Genomic DNA, 22,946 nt, shown 5'->3' on the forward strand with positions numbered 1-22,946 from the left:
CGAGAAGTAGTATATATGCCATACACACTGACTAATGGAGGGGGGGGCAGGGGGGGACACTGAAAAAAATGCACCGCTCAGCCCAGTGCTCGTAGAGCCATTACAAATGTAAGTTGCGTGGAGAGAGACAGTGCCCATGATGTTCTTATGAGCAGCCTCCAGTCTCCGATGTCTGCTTGTATATCAAAATCAGTCTCGTATCTCAAGATGAATATTTGCCCTGAATTTTACTCGTATCTCAAATTGCTCATATGTTTTTGTGTATTTGGGTGGCCTGGTGGGGTGAGTGGTTTGTGTGTCGGCCTCACAGCTCTGAGGCCGTGGGTTCAAATCCAGGTCATGTCCATCTGTGTGGAGTTTGCATGTTCTTCCTGTGTGAAATTCCGTTGGATACTCCGCTTTCCTCCCACATTACAAAAACATTGCATAGTAGGCTGATTGGACACTCTAAATTGCTCCTAGGTAAGGGTGTGAGAATGAATGGTGATCTGTCATATGTAGTAAAAAATACCACACGACATCGTCTGCCGTAAAGGAGTAAAATCATGTTTGCGACAGTATGGAAATGTTACAACGCTTTGGGTATCGTCACCCGAACCGATACCGTATTCCACGAACCCACGTTCAAATATTGTTGTAAGGCTGAAGAGTCCCTTGTTTCGTCTTACCGAATAGGGTAGGCTTTCATTTTAAAGTGGTCCTGCGGCACCACGAGTATTTTTTTCTAGTTCAAAATGGTAGACTTCGGAATCAACGTTTTGGCGACACCGTTTCTGTAATATCCGTTCACCATTTCTTTTGTTTTCATATAACTTGCAACAAAAATAAATTACAAATCTGAATTTTCTGAATGTTTGCCAACGTCCGCCCTCAGCGACTCAAGCCCACCAGATGAACAGGAGCTCCGTGAGAAAAGTGAGCAATTATTGAAAATATGATAGTGGCAATTCATAAAAAAAACATAGTTTTTAGAATGGTGCAGTATTATGTAATCATTGATAGTGACAAAAGTTCATTGGCGTCGTTGTTCAGTATGTACCATAAGACGCCTCTTGTTTTAATTTGAAGTGCTCACACGGAAATGGTGCTGGTTCACCCATAACCTATGGACATAATCAGGAAGTGGGATGTGGCCAGATTGTATTTATGCTGCTGTTCAAGATATGAAAATCATTGAATCAGCGCTCCTCGGGAGGTCTGCTTCACTGCAGGTCACAGCGGGGATAACAGTGTCGCCCTCCGTTAAAGAAGTTGTCACCGCGAGTGAAAATCGGCGAACGGAGCCTCTGTGTCTTTGCTTTCGTTTGGACTGCACCGCTTCCCTAAAGACTAAACAACCTCACGCCCTAACACTTTATTGCTACTGCATCCAGGGCGTTGGTTACGTAATAACTACGTGAAGCCATGCACTGACCTTTAGAATAATGATATATATATTTAGCTATTTCTTTTTGTTTACTACGAAGACAACTGGGCCTCGTCGTTAATATTACGAATGTCCGCAAGTCACTATCATCAAGTGATGATGGAGTCCTCCTTAGCGCTCGGTAGACTGGAGCTGAATTCCGCTGTCGGTGTCAACATCACCCCGTGTATGTCTCCTGGTGCCTCCACTAAAGAAATGAGCGGTCCCCGGCAAACTGGAACACCAGGACCGGCTCACCTGAATGGCTGTGTGCCGCTGTCGCATCAGGTCGCGGGTCACAAGTATGGAGTGGATAAAGTGGGTAAGTAAAACTTGAGTGACAACAGGTGTACCATAGCATGGCTAAACCCAATGTGGTAGATGAATGTGCTCTTACTCGTTCAATTTGACGTGAATGGTTTGAAAAGCATTGAAATCGCTCAACAGCTAACTAAAACCTACGGGATCAGCAACGGGTAACATCCACGACAGGACGTTAGCACATTAGTTGACTATGTTGGACATCCATTCCAAAGTTATCATTACTGTAACTCATTCACTACTGGCCCAGCTCTTCCCGGGCCTGCATGGGTTTTCTCCGGGTACTTCGGTTTCCTCCCACATTTCAAAGACATGCATGGTAGGCTAATAGGACACTCTAAATTGCTCCTAGGTATGAGTGTGAGCGTGAATGCTTGTCTGTTTCCTCGTGCCCTGCGATTGGCTGACCACCAGTTCAGGGTATCCCCTACATCTGGACCGAAGTCAGCTGGGATAGGCTCCAGCACCCCCGAGACCCTAGTGAGGATAAAGGGTTCCGAAAATGAGATGAGACTACCTGCCCACGTCACATAGTAAGTTTTGTACTAGTTGGTAAAAGAGGGAAATTGGTATTGAAAACAATAATTTGACTGGAATAGGTAAAATGCATTGGACATGGACCACCGTTAATGGCAGATTTTTGGGGGGAAACTCGACAAAATAGGGCGGCCCGGCAGATGAGTAGTTAGTGCGTCGGCCTCACAGTGGAGGACCTGGGTTCAAATCCAGGTCAGTCCACCTGTGTGGAGTTTGCGTGTTCTCCCGGGCCTGTGTGGGTTTTCTCCGGGTACTCCGGTTTCCTCACACATTCTAAAAACATGCTTGGTAGGCTGATTGGACACTAAATTGCCCCTAAGTATGAGTGTGAGCATGAATGGTTGTTCGTCTCCTTGTGCCCTGCAATTAGCTGGCCACCACTTCTGGCCCAAAGTCAGCAGGGATAGGCTTGAGCACCCCCGGAGATCCTCCTGAGGATAAAGTGGTTCATAAAATTAGATGAAATGAGAAAACTTAATACACACTGGCCCAATTTATTATAATGTCTTTTATGTCCCTTTTCTTAAATGTATTATAATGTGGAAATTTGTTTTTGGTGGCTTTTATTTGTGTAATTTATGTATTTATTTATTTTACTTGAATTTTGTTGCTATTTTAATATTTTTAGCCACCTGATGGTGGTTCACTCGCTTGATTTCGGTGTGGGCAAGCTTAAAATCGATTCCCGCTCGGTGGCAGTATGATTCTGAGTGCAAATGGTTGCCTTTCTCTCTCTCTGTGTGCCCTATGACTGATTGGCGATAGTGGTGTTGTCTGCCTTTGGCCCGAACTCAGCTGGGATTGGCTTTTTCCCCAATGCAGTTGTCGGTTAATTCATTTTAATTCATATTTTATTTTTATTTGCCCATCACAAAATATATGCATGCAACAGCAATATACAATGTTCCCTCGCTACTTCGCGGTTCAGCTACCGCGGACTCAGAGCTTCGTGGATTTTTTGGGGAAAAAAAAATACAAATATTACATTGAAACAACATATTTTAGTTTTTTTTTTGTTATAACATGAATTTCACTCTCTCTACCCGTATTTTATATGGTGTACTGTATACAGGGGGGTAAAAATAAAAAAATAAAAAAATAAATAAATTAAAAAAATAATAATTTTGAATTAAATTCAAATTAGGCCTTTTTGAAGGGGAATCCCTACTTGGCGGAAATTCACTTATCGCGGGTGGTCCCGGTCCCCTTTAACCGTGATAACCTAGGGAACACTGTACTACAATTGGGTGTCACACATTTTGAACACGCAGGCAACAAATTCTAGATGATCTATAATGAATTTAATCAAAATATTTAGGAAAATAAAAGATAAACATCATAATTCTTGTGTGAAATTGGTAACTGTTTTGCTCACCACTCACTGTGAATTGATGTCTCTGAAAAGTTACCGCTCTGCATTTCATTTAGCCTCAACTTTTTGCAGGATAACTGGGGTTACAGTAAAGGAAAGTAGAGTGTTCCCTCGCTACTTCGCGCTTCAGCTATCGCGGACTCAGAGCTTCGCGGATTTTTTTGCAGGATTTTTTTTAAAGATATGAAGTTAAAATTATCAATTACATCATTTTACAAGAGGTGGAAACAAAATATTCAATAAGAATTAGTAATTGCATCAAAGAAATGGTCAATAACATGGTGAGAGTTCAGGAATCGCATTGATGACGTCATGGCTGTTTACAGGCGCATCTTCACCGCCCAAAAAACAATGTTCACAACTCCCTTAACGATGTTTGTTACGTGCAAAAAAACTGCAGAAGATCCTCCATCTACTACTACTATGATGTTTTTGCTGGATGGTGCTTTCGTGCACGTGTTACACGTTTCTTTAAGCATTTTTGAAGGGGCACGCCTACTTCGCGGGAATGCAGCTATTGCGGGGGGTCCCGGTCCCCATTAACCGCGATAAGCGAGGGAACACTGTAGAGTTATTTTTGGAGCATCAAACTGTACCGGGCTTGGTCTCAAAATCAGATCTGATCCAGTTTTCATTTATTCACAATTTCTGGGTTCTCAAAATCAAACAAACAAATGATTAAAAGATAAAAGGTAATAATTAATGTTTTGCCTTTCTAAGAAAAAATAATGAAATTGCATTTTCTCCCCGGGTGTTTGTGGGTTTTTTCCGGGTACTGCGGTTTCCTCCCACATTCCATAGATGGCTATATTGAATTGAATGATTTTATTGTCTCCTTGTGCCCTGCGATTGGCTGGCCACCAATTGGATTGGATAAATTTATTCATCCCGTATTCGGGAAATTTTAATTCAAGGTGTCCCCCAGCTGAGATAGGCTCCAGCACCCCCCGCGACACTAGTAAGGATAAAGCAGTTCAGAAAATGAATAATTAGAAGGGAGATTGTTTACTATTCCATTTTTATTTTTTCAAATGTAAAAAAAATAGAATATTTACTGTTTTCATTTAAAAATAAAGATACGATTGTGTTGGCTGTTTTCCACCTTCTTTATTAAAAAAGATAGATAAATGAAAAATACAAAGAGTTTATATCCTAGAGGTTTAAAATCCTATTAAGAGGATGTGGACCATTCTTCCTGTTGCTAAATAAGCTATTGACTACCAGAAAACTGAATCTAGTATGCTATTAACTTTGGCAGTAGTGCTGGGCGATATGACAGAAATTATCATGATAAAAACAAATCACTATTGATAATTATCACAATCTATCATATCTTTTTTTCTTTCAAATTTCAAACTTCTAACTTTTGTGAATGAGTAAATATATCACGTTACTCGTTATTCAATTGTGAAAGTAACTATATGGTCTTTATAAGAAAAGAGAATAGAAAATATGATGATTTTTATTATTCTGTTGTGCAGTAAAGATAAGAAAACTCCCCCTTCACACTATAAAAAGTAATGAATAATAAAACCTGTGGCAATTTTGACAGGCCTCTTTAATTTTATAAATCTGACTTTAAACCAAAAGTTGCTGTGCAATATGAAATAAATAAAATAATAACTGAAGACATCAGTTTGCTCGCAAACTATTTTTCAGCCCCACAAAAAATATATATTTACCTCACATGGCAGTTTATTTATTTATTTATTTGAAGTTGGTTGAACGTAATCCATTAACCTAAGTCAACACGTTTTAGATTTTTGTAAAGTTTTTATAACATTTGTATAAAATGGGGAAACTCATTAATAACAGACAAGAAAACAGGCTGTATTCAAATGAGGGAAAAAAAAGGGTTAAAATGGGTTCAGGAAATTTTCAAATACGCTGCTTGCTGTTTGTGCACAGGTATTTAAGAGGCATTTGAAAAAGAAAGAACTCAAGAAAACGACAAGGGGACTTCCCTTTTGATCTTTTAGTGGGTCGGCTCAGTGTTGTCCTGCATCTCATAATCACTAATTTTGGCTCTTATAGTCCTTTTGCTTTCATGCTCTGTGTTACTTTGCTTTATAGCTAACAATGCTTAAAATGACTGTCTCTTCCTTGCCATATTCTTAGTCTACTGAATGTCGGTCTGGAACTAGCGTTCACCTTGCATCAGCCCCTCTGTTCTTTGTGGTGCTTAAGTGTTGTAATATCAGTTTATACGTATCTAATTTTATCGGAAGTTTTTATAATTATTTTTGACAAAAAATATTTGAAAATACAATGTTCCCTCGGTTATCGCGGTTAATGGGGACCGGGAACACCCGCGATAAGTGAATTTCCGCGAAGTAGGGATTCCCCTTCAAAAATGCTTAATTTGAATTAAATTCAATTTTTTTTAAATTGTATTTAATTATATTCCCCCCCCCCCCTGTATACAGTACACCATATAGAATACGGGTACAGAGTGTGATTCATGTTATGCCAAAAAACACTGTAAAATATGTTGTCTCAATGTAATATCTGTATTTCTAAAAAAAAAATCCCCAAAAAATCTGCAAAGCTCTGTCCGCGGTAGCTGAACCGCAAAGTAGCGAGGGAACACTGTAATTGTCGTTATCGTTTTATGGCCCAGATCTATTTGGCAGACTAGTTCTCTACTCCTCTCCCATCTCTCTCTGTTGTAAATGGTACCGTCTGTGTGTACTTTACTTGTGAGTAGGTGTTGAATAAAAATATTTCATCCATTGTAGCAATTGTAATGTTTTTTCAGAGGGTTTTAATTAGAATTAATTTGTCTTTAGTTCATTTCTGTGGGGAAAAAAAGTATTTCATATCCGAACAAATCGACATTCATGGTCGGTCCCAGAAGTCAATAAGCTCGTATCTCCAAGGTATTACTGCATGTGCAAGTCACAAGTACCGTATTTACTCGCATATAAGCTTCCCCACGCGTATAAGCCGCACCCTTAAAATTACATTAAAATCGTTGAATTTTACAATTTCCTGCGTATAAGCCGCCCCCTGATTGACAATTTTACCTGCATATTTGTTATTTCCTATTTCTGAGATACCATAAGAAACAATAGCCCATTATTAGGGTCAATATCATAAGGAATTATGATAAGGAATTATCCAGTAATGGTTGGTTTCCGATTGCAAAACAAAAGAAATAACCAACAAATAGTAAATGTTTCTTTGCCGACATCTACTAGTGATAGAGTATAGCAAGTCTTGTGCGCATATAAGCCATACCCTTAAATCATTGGGCTTTTTTTTTGTTACAAATACGGCCTATATGCGAGAAAATACGGTAAAAATCTGCCATCATGACATGCAATTCAGAGGTTAATGTGGGAGAGAAAAAATTCAAGCAAGACAAGTTGATTCGCATGTCATAACTTGGTTGAATTTCAAGTACGTCATCAGCGATAAAATCTCGATTTATGATCGCAGTTGGCAGTGAAATGTTGTTTTTTTTAAATAATCATTATGCAAAAAGTACATGCACAACTCAAAAAAAACAAAAAAAGCCCACTTGAGTATACCCTGCTGCCTAATAAACAATGCTTTAATTGTCAGTAAGTGAAACTTTTTCAAATGTATTTTTATTTTCAGTTTATTAAACAATGAAAATGTTTTAGAGTAAAGCAACAGGTGTATAGAGTCAATCGGTCAATAAATCATTTATATTCAGCGTTATTATTTTCTATTATAGAAATGAATAGACACGAAAAATGAAACTATCCGTTTCATATGATACTTGTTTTCTTGGAGAGTTACTTGAATGTCGTTTTAAACAGATCACTGTTGAGTGAAACAGAAAGATCTTATCTTGGTATATGACTGGGCTTGGTCTTCAACAATCATTAACACAACTCACATACGCACATTGAAGTGATAGTCTAAACTGACAATGTTACATTATGCTGTGTAGAACAAATAGTGGAATCCTGCCCATCCTGTATTGCTGCTGACTGAACATGATTGTGCTCCTCCTGTTGCTTGTTTGCCTAAGCTTCCACGTGCATTGACCTCCATAGTTTCAGACTCAAATGTACTTAAACCAACACTAATTTAAGACCTTTTAAAGGTTTTCTAATGTGGAATACCAATAAGAAATACCATAAAACTGCTATCACTACTACTCTTGTATACAGAGGTGATATAGTGGAACTGACTGTTCAAAATTTCTTTGTGGTATCTAAGTTAATGATTTCTGTCAGGTTAAGCTGGACTCATACTTTAAAGTTTTCACAATGACAAGTCGGAAGGAAGTTTTCCTAGCTAAACAGAGACTTTTATCAGCGCTATCACATCCGTAATCGCGGTCGTTAAGTGTGTCCAACCCACTGTCCTCGGGCAGTTTTTTCAAGACCCACAGGACTCATACCAGCAGGTTTATGGAGTTTATTTCCCCCGCAGAGCCACCAGTGAGAGCTCTGAACAATGAATAACAAAAGACACAACACCTGCCCACCAATGAATTGTATTGCCGTATTGTTTAGTCCTGGGTTCAGGAATCTTTTTGATCAAAAGAGCAGAGAAAAAAATATATAAAATGTGATACGGCAAGAATTTATGCATACTTTACGGATGGCCAGAGTTACAATAATATGTGGCTGACTAGATAAAATGTGAATACAGTTATCATTGGATTATCGGGTCTTCACTTATCGTGATTTTTTTCACAAGTTTCACAAGTTTATAAAAAAACTTGTTACTAGGACTCAGCATTGAGGAATTATTATTATTTTTATTTTTTTATTCATAAAAATGTAAAAATCCATGCTGAAACTTGTAAGTGTAAGCCACTGTTGCTACTAGGAATCAAAAAGTTATAAGGGTGACTTTAATTCACGATTTTACCAATTTTCGCAGCCATGTCTGGTGTAAATGCGATATCTGAGAGATAGTTGTATTAAATATTTAAAAACCACATGTTATGGTTTTCCAACCTTTTTAAACTTGACATGAGTACATGAACTTGTTGAAAATAAGTAATCTAAAGAAAACAGTTTAGTAATTTTGTTGTTTATCCCCCAGCTGACTTTGGGCAAATGGCAGACTACACCCTAAACCAGGGGTGGGCCAACTTTTCGGCCCGGGGGCCACATTGACTTTAAAAATTGGACAGATGGGCCGAGTCAGCAGAAGATACGATACATATAAAAAACTGCATCCGTTAACAGTATATATGAAACATAAAGGGGAAAAAAAGGACTAAAGTATTAACATACTCATCACTTATCATTACAGTAAAAAGTATAAAGTACAAATTAAAGTGAAAAGGAATGTATTAAGAAATATTAAAATGTAATTTAAAACACGGTAAGAGTGGACAAAGCTACTGCCTCTGGCTTCCGCGTGACGGCGCCATCTTGGGGAAAAAAAACTTTTGGACAACATCGGCGGACCGGATTTGCCCATGTATGTCCTAGAGCATTGGGGTGCTGTGGGTGCAGGTTTTTTTCCAACCGATCCAACACAAACAGTTTAACAAATGAGGTTCTGCTGAAAAAAGAAGCACCTGACTTCAATCCACTGATTGAACTTCTAGGATACCAGATTGGTGCAAAGGTTTTATGTTGGAACGAAAACCTGCACCCACTGCGGCTCTTTCTGGAATAGTTTGGGGACCACTGGTCGGTGTCAAACCCATTCCAGAAAGACGACACCTTTTCACACATCTGTTCTCTTACAACTGTAAGCAGTTGATTGCAGTCAGATGCTGCTTCTTCCAGCAGAACTCCTCATTGGTCTAATTGTCTCCACTTTTTCAATAGGGAGGAAACCAATAAGGGCAGTTTATTTATTTGTATTCACCTCCCAGAAAAACCTTAACAGATATATATTATTTTTAAATTATATTCTTGCAATTTGATGATGATTTAAAGATTATATAGCATACTTTTTTTATTCTTTACTCTCTGCCTATGACATTTTGGCCTTGTGTCTAAAATATTTACATTAAGGAGTGTTCTTTGCAATAATAAGTATTCAATGCAGTTACTTTTTGTTAATAGTTATAATTTATTCAAGCATTCATTTTCTGAACAGCTTTATCCTCACTAAGGTCGCGGGTGTGGTAGAGCTTATCCCAACTGACTTGGGGTCAAAGGCGGGGGACACCCTGAATCGGTGGCCAGCCGATCGCAGGGTACAAGGAGACTGACAACTATTCACGCTCACACTCATACTTAGGGACAATTTAGTGTCCAATCAGCCTACTATGCATATTTTTGGAATGTGGGAGGAAACCAGAGTACCCGGAGATACCCCATGCAGGCCTAACAAACTCCATACAGGTTGATTGACCTGGATTTGAACCAAGGACCCCAGAGCTGTGTAGCCGACGGGCTGCCCAATATATGTAATATATAATAACAATTTAATTATTATAAATAGTTTTATTAAAATGAATTGTTTAACAATTTTAGTTTATTGATATTTGTGTATTCATTACTAAAGCACAATAGTATCCACCCAAGTAAAAACAATTTTATGATTGGCTGATTTGAGAGAAAAAAATCCCTCAAATTCTTGGACCAGGTCGCCCAGCTGTAATTACAATAAAAACTGTAAAAATACTGCATTTACATTAAACAATAAATGTTTGCTCATTCATTTTTTTTCTAATTTGTTCAAGGAATTCTGCAGCATCCAGATGGAACAGTCCTGAAGCAACTTCAGCCTCCACCCAGAGGACTAAGGGAGATGCAGTTTTATAGCATGGTAACACTCACCATCTCACAATGAATGCCCACATTTATTTTCTCAACCGCTTTATCCTCACTAGGGTCACGGGGGTGCTGGATCCAATCCCAGCTGACTTCGGGCCAGACGCAGGGGACACCCTGAATCAGTGACCAGCCAATCCCAGGGCACGAGAAGACAGAAAACCATTCACACTCATGCTCATACCTAGGGGCAATTTAGAATGTCCAATCAGCCTACCATACATGTTTTTGGAATTTGGGAGGAAACTGGAGTACCCGAAGAAAACCCACCCAGGCCTGGGGAGAACATGCAAACTCCACACAGGCGGACCAACCTGGATTTGAGTCCAGTGCTGTTCCAGGGGGGATTTGTCAAAGTCATTGTGACCGGGTCTGGTTAGACCTAACATTTAATAATGTAACTCATTCATGTTCTTTTTGTTACATGCATACAATCATCTTGCGTCTTATTTTAACTGTCAATGCCAAAAGGACGCCTAGGTCTGTGTTGCTCATTTCAACAACCCTCAGGGGTCGTAAAAACAAACCCGTAGATTTACTTGTAACTTAAAAAAAACAACAGAGAAGCATTTACCAATACATTTTAGTTACTTTTTAAAAACTTTTTTCTATTTATATTCAGGCCTGTGTTGACCATTGTTATTATCGTGCATTTTTGGCAAGTACCGTATTTTCACGACTATAAGGCGCACTTAAAAGTCTTACGTTTTCTCCAAAATAGACAGTGCGCCTTCTAATCCAGTGCGTCTTATATATGGAAAAAAACAGGAAACCAACAACGAAAAACCACCACTGTCGGATATTAAAAAAAACACAAACGCCTGAACTGAAACAATATGCAGATGCCATCTTAGTTTACAAAATCTTCCATCATATAGCTCCTCCCCCACTGCAAGATTTTTACAAAAAAATCCAAAACATCAACAATGGCTGGCTCTAGAGGTGACTGTAGTGAGTGCTTCATACCTGGAAGTCAATAGCAATTACCGTATTTTCACGACTATAAGGCGCACTTAAAAGTCTTAAATTTTCTCCAAAATAGACAGTGCGCCTTATAATACAGTGCTCCTTATATATGGAAAAAATGTCATTCATTGAGGGTGCGCCTTATAGTCGTGAAAATACGGTACCACTTATACGACTTTGTCTGAAACATACAGTACTTTTGTGGTTATACTCTTTTCCAGTCAGATAAATTGAGTTTGGAAACCCTGCTTTAAAGGGATTTATATTGCTTTCTACAACACTCCCATTTTCATGGTTGTCTTTTCCTACTTTTTCCTAGGTATATGCAGAAGACTGTTGTGACCCATGCCTTCTTGAGCTTCAGAACCATCTTCCAAAATATTACGGCACCTTGTCCTCTCCTGATGCACCTAATGGTAAGAAACTGTTGGTAAATTTGCAAGGTGTCAAAATGCAATACAGGATTTACAGTAGTAGTGACAAAAATTCCGCTCCAGCACTTTGTACTTACCTAGTCAAATATTTCTCTGCCTCAGACCTTTACATGAAGCTAGAGGATGTGACCCGACGCTTTGTCAAGCCGTGCATCATGGATGTGAAGCTGGGCCAGCGAAGCTACGATCCGTATGCCTCACAAGAGAAAAGGGAGCAACAGATCAGGAAGTACCCATTAATGGAAGAGATGGGCTTCCTGGTCCTCGGCATGAGGGTGAGTTGTGGGCAGGAGAGGAGGGGATGGCGGGAGATGGATTTAGGTGGCGTGGAGGGGGAGGAAGGGAGTGAGACTTGGCGGCATGCAATGCACTTGTAACATAACAAACTTTAAATTTAACATGAACCTAGATTGCTATACACAAGACACTTAAAAATAAGTTTCAATCTCACGTTGGACTAAAGTTAAACCTTGTGCGATAACCGAGGGTAAGATGTTAATGTATTCCACCACGACTTTCGAGTCCGTACTTCCTGATTCTCTGTGCCTCGGAATTGAGTGTTTGTTACGTACAGTTAGTTTTGTTAAATTATCAAACCAGCCACAACTTGCTTTGGAGGGTTTTTCTGGCGTAATTTTCAGTTGCTTGCTTTGCTTTGAAGTTCATGTAGATTCCGCTGGCTTTTTTGACTCGGTCACGCTATCTCCCGCTAATTTTTTTTTTTTTATCCATATTAAATTAATGTCACATGAGTGTTCGTTTTGTCCTGTTCGTTTTTTAAAATAATCGAACCAGCCAGGGCTCGCTTTGACGGGTTTCGCTGATGTCTTTTTCAGATGCTTGCTTTGGTTTCAAGTCTCTGTACCGTATTTTCACGACTATATGGCACACTTAAAAGTCTTAAATTTTCTCCAAAATAGACAGTGCGCCTTATAATCCAGTGCGCCCTATATATGGAAAATACAGAAAACCAAAAACGAAAAACCACCACTGTCGGATATTAAAAAAACACAAACGCCTGAACTGAAACAATACTGTTAAATATGCAGATGCCATCTTAGTTTACAAAATCGTCCATCATATAGCTCCTCCCCCACTGCAAAAAAAATCAAAAACATCAACAATGGCTGGCTCTAGAGGTGACTGTGTAGTGAGTGCTTCATACCTGGAAGTCAATAGCAATTCCCGTATTTTCACGACTATAAGGCGCACTTAAAAGTCTTACATTTTCTCCAAAATAGACAGTGCGCCTTATAATACAGTGCGCCTTATAACACGGTGCGCCTTATATATGGAAAAAAATTCATTCATTGAGGGTGCGCCTTATAATGCGGTGTGCCTTATAGTCGTGAAAATACGGTAGATTATTTTTCGTTGATTGTCAACCCGCTCACGCTATCTCCTGCAAAAAATGCAACCTGTATGGCCCACTACTAGTAAATAGCTTTACACGAGGGAGATGCGGTGAGAAAGATGCTGTTCTCATAGGCAGCCACTTGCATACTCGGCCTCCCGGATGGCTGCATCGGTAACCATCTCGTGTGCTCGTATCTCAAATTTGTCTCATATCTCATGGCAAAAATTAGCTCTGAATTGTCCATGTATCTCAATTTTTCTCATGTTGGGACACTCGTATGTCAAGGTATTACAGTACACAGAACATTGTGTTCTATTCTGACGTTGACCTTTAACAGATGGTACTGATGCAGTATTTACAATCACCAGTAGGTGAAATTTCCAAAACGCATGTTTAATTTTATATATGCCTCAGAAAAAAAATCAATTATGTATAGTGAAGCCGCAAAAGTTAAGGATGCAAAGTGGAGAAGGATCACAAGGATCACAGTATATATACAGAGAATATTATCTTAATGTGGGTACAACTCATTGTGAATGAGTAATCACTGCTTAGTGGGTCAACATGGGTGGGAGAAAACAGGACAGACTGATTGTACATCTTATCTTTAGTAAATATTTAAACATTTATTCTATTCCTATCTGTTGTTTGCGTAATTATAATTTCCTGCTTCTAAGATATCCTCAGTTCTATATCTAAAAAATCTTGTGGTAGTTACAATTTTGTAAAATGTTTGATGAGGCTACAAAATAAACCTCATTTTGCAATTGAAAAAACTAAATGAGACCAGGGTATTGAGACACTCATCAGCAGTTAGGTTCTTAGACTGGTCTTAGTTCCCCTGGAATCTTAACTCCTCCGATATGGAACGTTGTATAGGAGATCGAGCTAATATCGGGCCTAAAAATTCAAGCCCGACCTAACGAGGCCTGACGGTTTAAGACTATTAAACACAATAAAATGAATTGGACTTTTTTTTCAATTTGTGAAATGAACTTAGGGCGGCCTGGTATTTGAGTGGTTAGTGCGTCGGCCAAACACTGGGGGACCTGGGTTCAAATCCAAGTCTTTCTGTGTGGAGTTTGCATGTTCTCCCTGGGGTGGGTTTTTCTCTCGGTACTCTGGTTTCCTCCCACATTCCTAAGATGTGCATGATAGGCTGATTGGACACTCCAAAATGCCCCTGGGTCTGAGTGTGAGCGCAAATGGTTGTTCGTCTCCTTGTACCCTGCGATTGGCTGGCCACCAATTTAGGGTGTCCCCCTGCCTATGGCCCAAGGTCAACTGGGATAGGCTCCAGCACCTCCGCACTCCGAGAGAGGATAGATAGCGGTTCAGAAAATGAGATGAGAGAGACTTTCAACTTGTTTGTTTATGAAACACTTGTGAGTGTGGTGTGAGTATAATCAATTCCCATAGACCTGACTTAAGACAGTTGTTCCCTGGAGTCAAATTGATTTTCTGTTTTTTCTTGAGTGGTTTAGGCGTAGTTACAGTATTCAACCACTAGGTGCTGTGAATGCTACGGTCAATTGTTTCCCTTAAACTTCTGGTAAGAAAATTTTAATTTATGTCATGAAAAAGCATCAGGTTCTCATCAAGTTAGACATATTTCTTTTTTCAAATGGAGTATTTTGACATTTTGCATTGTCAAGAATAGGCATATTAACTTATGATACTGACTCAAATAATATGCTTTTGATTCATACAGTATCTCAGAAATGGCACGTGATGATGTTCCTTAATATTTTCCTTTCAAAGTATTACATTTGTACTCCCTATTAAACCATAAATATGGAGGTGAAAATTGAGGATCAGAGGGCGGCTTATACGCGCCAAATTGTAAAATTCAACAATTTTAAAGCAATTTTAGTGGAGCGACATACACGCGCAGGCAGTTTATATGCGCGTAAATACAGTATATTAAGACAGCCCAAAAGGAATTATGAAAAAAATGAAGCAGCAGACTAGTCCATTATACCAAAATGTCATTGGAGCTACTCAAAATTATTCTGTGGTCGCTGCACGCGGTGCTCGGACGTTTAGTCGCCGGTCTTTTGGTCGCTGGTCTTTTGGTCGCTGGTCTTTTGGTCGCTGGTCTTTTGGTCGCTGGTCTTTTGGTCGCTGGTCTTTTGGTCGCCGGTCTTTTGGTCGCCGCTCTTTGCTCCCTGTTGGTCGCCGGTCTTTTGGTCGCTGTTGGTCGCCGGTCTTTTGGTCGCTGTTAGGGTTAGGGTTATGGTTGTCAAATGTACTTTGATATTTAACCCCAACTCTAACCCTAACGGCGACCAAAAGAGCGGAGACCAGAAGACCGGCGACCAGAAGACCGGCGACCAAAAGACCGGCGACCAAACGTCTAGTCACGGGCGGCGTCAGATGGACCTAAAGATATTGTACCAGAGGTGATCTATTGGGTTTAGGTCAGGTGAACACCGATGCCAGTTAATGGTATCAATTCCTTCATCATTCCCCGGGATTCACGTGAATGCGACAACGCTTCATGGAGAATAACGGTTGCTGCAACATGCAACACGGTAACCTGGGCAGCGAGACCAGCTGCTACTGGGATAATTTTATTTGAGATATGAGTAAATTGACATATGAGCTCGGTTCCAGAACGCATTAAGCTCGTATCTCAAGGTATTTATGTACAATGTTTTTTTTCTCCCTTTTCACAGGTTTACAAGATCTGCAGTGACACAGTTGACACATTTGACCAGCACTATGGGAGGGGACTGTTGAAGGACACCATTAAAGATGGTATTTGTGTGTGTGTGGATGGGGGATGTGAGGAAATGGTATTTTTATTTCTAAAAATAATTTCAAACAAGTACATTTACCGTATTTTTCACTTAATTAGACACAACTAAAAGACTGTCTTATACATTGCATTGTGAAAGTAATTGGCCCCCTTAAACTTCAAACAAAGATTTTTTTTGTCAATAATCTACAAGTGCGACAATTGTGAAGTAGAACGAAATTTATTGGATTTTTCAAAACTTTCAAAAAATAAAAAATGTGGGGCATGCAATATTATTTAACCCAGTTACTTTCAGTGCAGCAAACTCAGTCCAGAAGTTCATTGAATGTCTCTGAATGATCTAATGTTAACTGATGGTTACTAGAATCCACCTGTGTGGAATCATCTCTCCATATATATGTACCTTCTCTGTGATAATCTCAGGGTTTTGCTTAAATTGCACCGAGCATCATGAAGACAAAGGAACACACTAGGCGGGGTTAGGGTATAAAATAAGAGTGGACAGAGCTACTGCCACTAGCTTCCGCGTGACGGCACCATATTGGGGTAAAAAAAGGGCAAAAGTCCATCTTGAAAATGGCTTAAAAATCAACACAACAATATATTTGCTTGTGCAGCTTGCTCCAGATACAGTTTTGTAGCGCTGGCTAATCCACTCTCTCAATAGTCAATCATAGTTGGTGAAAGCAATGACGTATCCCTACGCCTGCAAGAAAGCAATGGCGGGACAAGGCATTGTGGTGTTGCCAACTCGAAATCTGATTGGTTTAAGCAACAGTCTTATTGTCGCTTGTTTAATGCAGCAGAACCTGCAGAACTGATTGTGAAAGCCTTGAGGCAGATTTCAGACCCTGGCAACAAATAAAGGCTGAAATGTGATTGGTTAAATGCTACAATACGGAAACACACATTTGGAAGCGGTGCAACCAGGGAGAAAAGCAATGAAAGGAAGCTAACAGACAATTTGGAATTATTTAATTAGTATTGACGGACAAATATATAATAATATATATTTATAATATATGATTCAGATATTTCTTAGGCCAGCAGAAAAGACTAGTGGGATAATGAAGGAGGAGGATTACCTTCAAATTATTCAAGATAACCTAAAGTCATCAGCCCAAAGATTGGGTCTTCGGCGCATTTGGGTGTTCCAACAGGACAATGACCCTAAACACACATCTAAAGTGGAATAGCTAAATCGGGCTAGAATTAAGGTTTTCGGTTGACCTCCCCAAAGTCTTCGCTTAAACCCCATTGAGAACGTTTGGACCATGCTGAAGAAACAAGTACATGTCAGAAAGCCATCACATTTAACTGAACTGCACCAAGTCTAGAGGAGTGGTCAAAGATTCAACCAAAAGCTTGCCAGAATTTTGTGGATGGCTACCAAAAGCGCCGAACTAAATTGAAAATGGCCAAGGGACATGTTACTCACAAGAGGTTAAGAGGCCATGCTATGAACTCCTTTCTCTGACACAACTTTCTAAGTCACCAAAATTGCTAGTTCGTGTTGCTATATGTATATTTTTGACTCAGCAGATTTGATCACTTTTTTTCTGTTCACCCATAATAAAGTCATAAAAGATCCAAACTTCATTAATGTTTTTTTTTGTGACAAAGAAGTATCTGTTCCAATCATCCTATCAGAGAAAAATCAGAGTTGTAGAAATAACTGGAAACTCAAGAGAGCCATGACATTATGTTCTTCACAAGTGTAAATTTTAAGAAAGGCCATTCAATGAATGTGTGCATTACATTGTGGAAAATACAGTATTCAATTTTTTTGTTTTGTTACAGTGTTCCCTTGCTTATCGCGGTTAATGGGGACCGGGAACCCCCGCAATAGCTGCGTTTCCGCGAAGTAGGCGTGCGCCTTCTAAAATGCTTAAAGAAACGTGTAACACGTGCACAAAAGCACCACCAAGCAAAAACATCATAGTAGTCCGGATGGAGGATCTTCTGCAGTTTTTTTGCACATAAGAAACATCGTTATTGGGACTTGTGAACAGTTTTTTTTGGGCGGTGAAGATGCGCCCGTAAACAGCCATGACGTCATCAAGGCGATTCCTGAACTCTCACCATGTTATGAGGCAATTACTAATTCTTATTGAATATTTTGTTTCCACCTCTTGTAAAAGGATGTAATTTATCATTTTAATTTAATAACTTTACATTTTTTATTTTTATTTTTTCCTGAAAAAAAATCCGCGAAGCTCTGAGTCTGCGATAGCTTAAGCGCGAAGTAGCGAGGGAACACTGTATATGTATTTAAGATCTTATGTGTTAAATGTCAATTTATTTTGTACATTCAATGCCTGAACAAATTCTTCTTCCCATCCCTCAGGCTTGGCTAAATTCTTTCACAATGGTGTTTGTCTGAGGAAGGATGCCATTTTCGCCAGCATTTGCCGAGTTCAGAATATCCTCCACTGGTTCGAGTCTCAGCGTCAGCTGGTCTTCTACGCCAGCTCCCTCCTCTTTGTCTATGAGGGCTTCCCGTCCTCATCGATGTCACGCACCTTACCCCTCATCCGTACCCTTACCTGTAGCCCAGCAGCTCGCGGCAAAGATTGGAACGAGGAGGACGAAAGGAGACAGGAAGTAGGCGAAAAGAACGAAAAGATGGCAGAGTACAACAACAACAACATTCAAAACGATGCCAGCCTAGAATCATTTTACAGCAATCGCAGGAAAGCTAGCCTTCATCTTCATGCCAAGGACCAACTTCAAGATAGCAGTGGAGACAACGACACTTTAGGGACAAGACCGTCCCCACCCGTCACTGTCGACACACCGTCGCAGCAAGACAACTCCACATGGCTATCTCAGCAAGCACCCAACGGAAATAGGAACAAATCCCAACTTGAAGGAGAGAAAAGAGAACAAGAGAAGAGCAGATCCAGAGATGAGGATATTGTGCAAGGAGGCAGTGAGATAAAAGCGTTGAGCGAAGGCAACGCGCAGGTGGAGGTTAAGATGATTGACTTCGCCCACGTTTTCCCAAGCGACAGCCACGATCACGGCTACATCTATGGCCTCAAGCATCTGCTGACTGTGTTGAAGCAGATACTCTCAGACGATCCTTAGGCTTTTCCTGGCTTGGCTTTCGTACTTGGTGGGAACTGACCACTCTCCTTCTTGGAACCAACACCACCATCATCTCACCTGTAATTTTTCTGAGCGTAAGTCACTGAGGTTGACAGTTGCTATGATTAGCAACCTTCCATGCACTAATTGATCTTTTGAAGGCATTAGGACCCTCTGCTTTTAGTCGTTGGGTACGCTGACTCTCACATTACACAAAGCTCCTAAATGTGACCCTATTTTGCCTGTAATCTCTTTGAAATGCACTGGATTTGACAAGTCTATTTTTATATTGGGGGCCACTGAAAAAATACTTAAGATTTGTGTTGTATATAAGAACATCTCAAATCCTAAGTGAGCCACAGATTTTTCTGTATTGTTTATACCATAGTAACTATTTGATACTATTTATAGTAGTTTTAAGTTTTAAATTTTAAGTTCGATTTTGAGGATGCTGAGAGACAAGCTTTCACTGCCATCAAAATATGTAATTTTTTTTTCGCCACTGCTTTTAATCATGCACGATCAACAAAACTACCTTTAAAAAAAAAATGATTGCTTCCAAAATGTTTTTCTGACAAGAATTTACAAAAGTGTCAATGGAAAATGCTGAACTTTCACTTAACAGAAACAATTACTATTTTATGACATGCTACTATTGTTTCTTTCCACTTTTACATTCCGTTTCAACGTGTAAGGGCCAATTCATTGTCAACAAAACAGTACTACAGTACACTGCTACAATACTTCATAAAATAGAAATTTGTATATTATTTTTCTCTTTTGACAGCTTGACGGCTCTCAGCATTCACATTTAGATTTTGAGGGAAATATTTTTTTAACCAATGAAATGACTGTGTCTTTCCAAATTATCTTTCTGCAATAACTTTGTGATATAATAATTACGGTTGCACCAATACCCTTTTTTTCCACTCTCGATACTACTTCCCGATGCCAATACTGTACCAAAACCTTGTTTTTATTTCATTTTCCCATTTAGTGCTACATTGATGCAAACTCAAGTTTAATGTAAAGGATTTGCTACCATGCCTTTGTCAAATAGACACTGATTAATAACCTTTGTGCCTGGAATGGGTGAAAATAAATGAATGAACTCTAAAAGTTGAGACTAAAAAGGCTCTTAAAGGCCAAAACTTTGTTTTTTTTTTTTGTTCAACTTGGTAACCTTTTCAAATCAAATCAAAATTATACAAACATGCGTATAACAAAATTAGTGGCGCTATTACACAGTGTGTTTTCCCAGTAAAAACATAAACAAGTAATATAAAAATATCAAAAGTACTAAACTAGAGAGCAAACAGCCGCTGCACCCGTGCGCGCCGCCATCTTGGACCGATTCGTACATTACCTTGGGACACAATGTCTCATGTCAGTATTCATTAAAGTTAAATCCTAGCTAGAATTACCATTTTGTTTAGCTACCACTCAAAGTATAGGCTAATACGACTGATAAAGAGCACATTAGACAATGCAAACTCTCCTAGGCTCAAAATACATATTTTTATTCTCCACAATTTACAACTGACTACAATTGTGGTGTCTATACATGCTATATATTTTGCAGCGTATTTCCTAATAATCGATGATACTGACGCCTCCGTTTTAATGCCAATATTGGTACCCTTTCCCAAACTAGTAGTATTGGTGCAACACTAATTATGATGATAGCCACAATTGTCCATTTGGATCCTTTAAATGTATGTATTGTTTTTGGGATTATTATAATTATGGCGTTGCCTATTGTTGTGTTACTATGAGAAAATCAACTTATGGATATAAGAAACAATTTGATTTGTATATTGGCTCTCAGTAGTAGTTTAACTGGTTGAGCATCAATTGAGTTTTTAGGGCATTTTCTTTGACAAAAAAAACAACTGGAAATGGGTTGCTTGAATCCCCACAATGATTTTTAAATGCAACTTTTTCAAACTTTACACACTATGCTGCCATAGCATGAATGGAAATTCTTAAAGCTTAACTGGGTTTTCTCCACGTTTTTGTTCAATTCAGTGTCAACAGGCAAGTAACTCAGGTAAACACCAACAACAACATATATTGTAGTTTAACATGACACCATTTTGCTTTCTGCAAGCTGAACCTTGTGCTGTCACTGTTGGCCATGGGGCGTCCATATTTTCTCCGAGTGTTCGACCGTGTTCAGAAAAATCTAGGTATGCAAAGGCCAATTTGAAATCCCTCCAGTTTCTATTCTTAAACAGAAGAGAATTTGAATTAGGTTTCAAAATGTAGGTATTTTTAAGTATTAACTCATTGCCCTCACAGCTCTTGGGTCCTGGTTTCAAATCCAGGTTTAACCAGCTGTGTGTTGTCCCCAGGCCTGTGTGATTTTCCTCCGGGTACTCCGGTTTTCTCCCACTTTCCAAAGACATGTATGCTAGGCTGATTGGACACTTTAAATTGCCCTTAGGTATGGGTGTGAATGTGCACTATTGTTCATCTTCTTGTGCCCTGCGATCGGCTGGCCACCGGTTAAGGATGTCCCCCGCCTCTGGCTCAGTCAGCTGGGATAGGCTCCAGCACCCCCTGCGACTCTAATGCGGTTCAAAAATGAATGAATGACCTCATTGGCTGGTATAGATGCTAGAGATGATGCAACAGACCAGGGGTGTCAAACTCGCTTTGGTCTGCGGGCCGAATACAGCTTAATTTGAAATCAAGCGGGCCGGACCAGTAAACTCATTGCAAAATGACATAGAACTAACAATAAGCCCACTTTTTTCCTTTGTATTAGTCACTAATACTAATAATTAGTGCAAAGAATGGGTAAATTATTAAAATGTTTATTAACAGAATTTTCCTTTTACATTATGAACAATATCCTATGAACAAGAGAATAACATAAGAACATAAATAAAGTACGTATGTGCAATTTTAACAACACTTTTACACTGGGTCTGCACGTAGTAAAACACCGCGCCCCCTAGTGGATAATACAAGAACTACAACTTTTAAAGAAAATTGATATATTTTTTTATACAATGCAGCTTTCTTCTCCGGACCGTACAAAACCACCAGACGGGCTGAATCCGGCCCGCGGGCCGTATGTTTGACACCACTGCAATAGACAATACTGACACAAATATATATTCATATATATATATATATATACTATATACGTTAAAGCTGAGAAATTAACTATTTTAATAATTTTTTTTATAAACTAGCTAGAAGGCCATAGTTTGGACACACCTGCTGTTGACGGTCAATGTTTTGTCTGAAGTGGATTTATGAGGTCATACCCGCTATAATGTTCGTTACCACAACGTTTACGACACTCTTTGTTGTTGTCGCAAAGCGGTACAACCCTGGCAGCAAACTTAGCTCTGATTGGCGATGAAATAGAATACAAACTACACGGTCAAGTTATAAGATTGTAGTTAAGAGAGTGCTGCTTGATGAGACATTGAATGAAGAAAGACAGCTATGGAATGTTTTTTTTTGTTCTTTTTTCGAGGGGCATTGTATGAATGGTTGAAAGAGTCCTTTCTAATTTATCCTAATCCTAATTCATAATAATTATCTAAATAAATTACCTTTTTGGTAATGATTAGTGTTTGTAGAAGTTTATCTGATTTGTGAACTGACGCTGCAAATACAGTGTTCCCTCGCTACTTCGCGGTTCAGCTATCGCGGACTCAGGACTTCGCAGATTTTTTTTGGAAAAAAAATAAAAATACTAATTACATTGAAACAACATATTTTACAGGTTTTTTGTTTTGTTATAACATGAATTTCACTCTCTCTACCCGTATTCTATATGGTGTACTGTATACGGGGGGGGGGGGATTTTTAATTTTAAAAAAAATTTAAAACATGGAATTAAATTCAAATTAAGCATTTTTGTAGGGAAATCCCTACTTTGCGGAAATTCACTTATCGCGGGTGGTCCCGGTCCCCATTAATCGCGATAAGCGAAGGAACACTGTATACATTCTGCAT

General features: G+C 39.2%; 1 protein-coding gene across 1 annotated transcript; it reads left to right on the top strand.

Moving 5' to 3' along the window:
• Positions 1-556: 556 nt before the first annotated feature.
• Positions 557-22,683, top strand: ipmkb (inositol polyphosphate multikinase b). The gene is made up of 6 exons (XM_077738554.1): positions 557-1,727; positions 10,270-10,355; positions 11,646-11,742; positions 11,863-12,035; positions 15,796-15,877; positions 18,226-22,683. Exons 1-6 carry the CDS (start codon positions 1,496-1,498, stop codon positions 18,966-18,968), a joined length of 1,413 nt encoding a protein of 470 aa, XP_077594680.1. The 5' UTR covers positions 557-1,495; the 3' UTR covers positions 18,969-22,683.
• The last annotated feature ends 263 nt before the right edge of the window (positions 22,684-22,946 follow it).

This window comes from Stigmatopora nigra, chromosome 18, assembly GCF_051989575.1.
Source record: "Stigmatopora nigra isolate UIUO_SnigA chromosome 18, RoL_Snig_1.1, whole genome shotgun sequence".
Lineage (NCBI taxonomy): Eukaryota > Metazoa > Chordata > Actinopteri > Syngnathiformes > Syngnathidae > Stigmatopora > Stigmatopora nigra.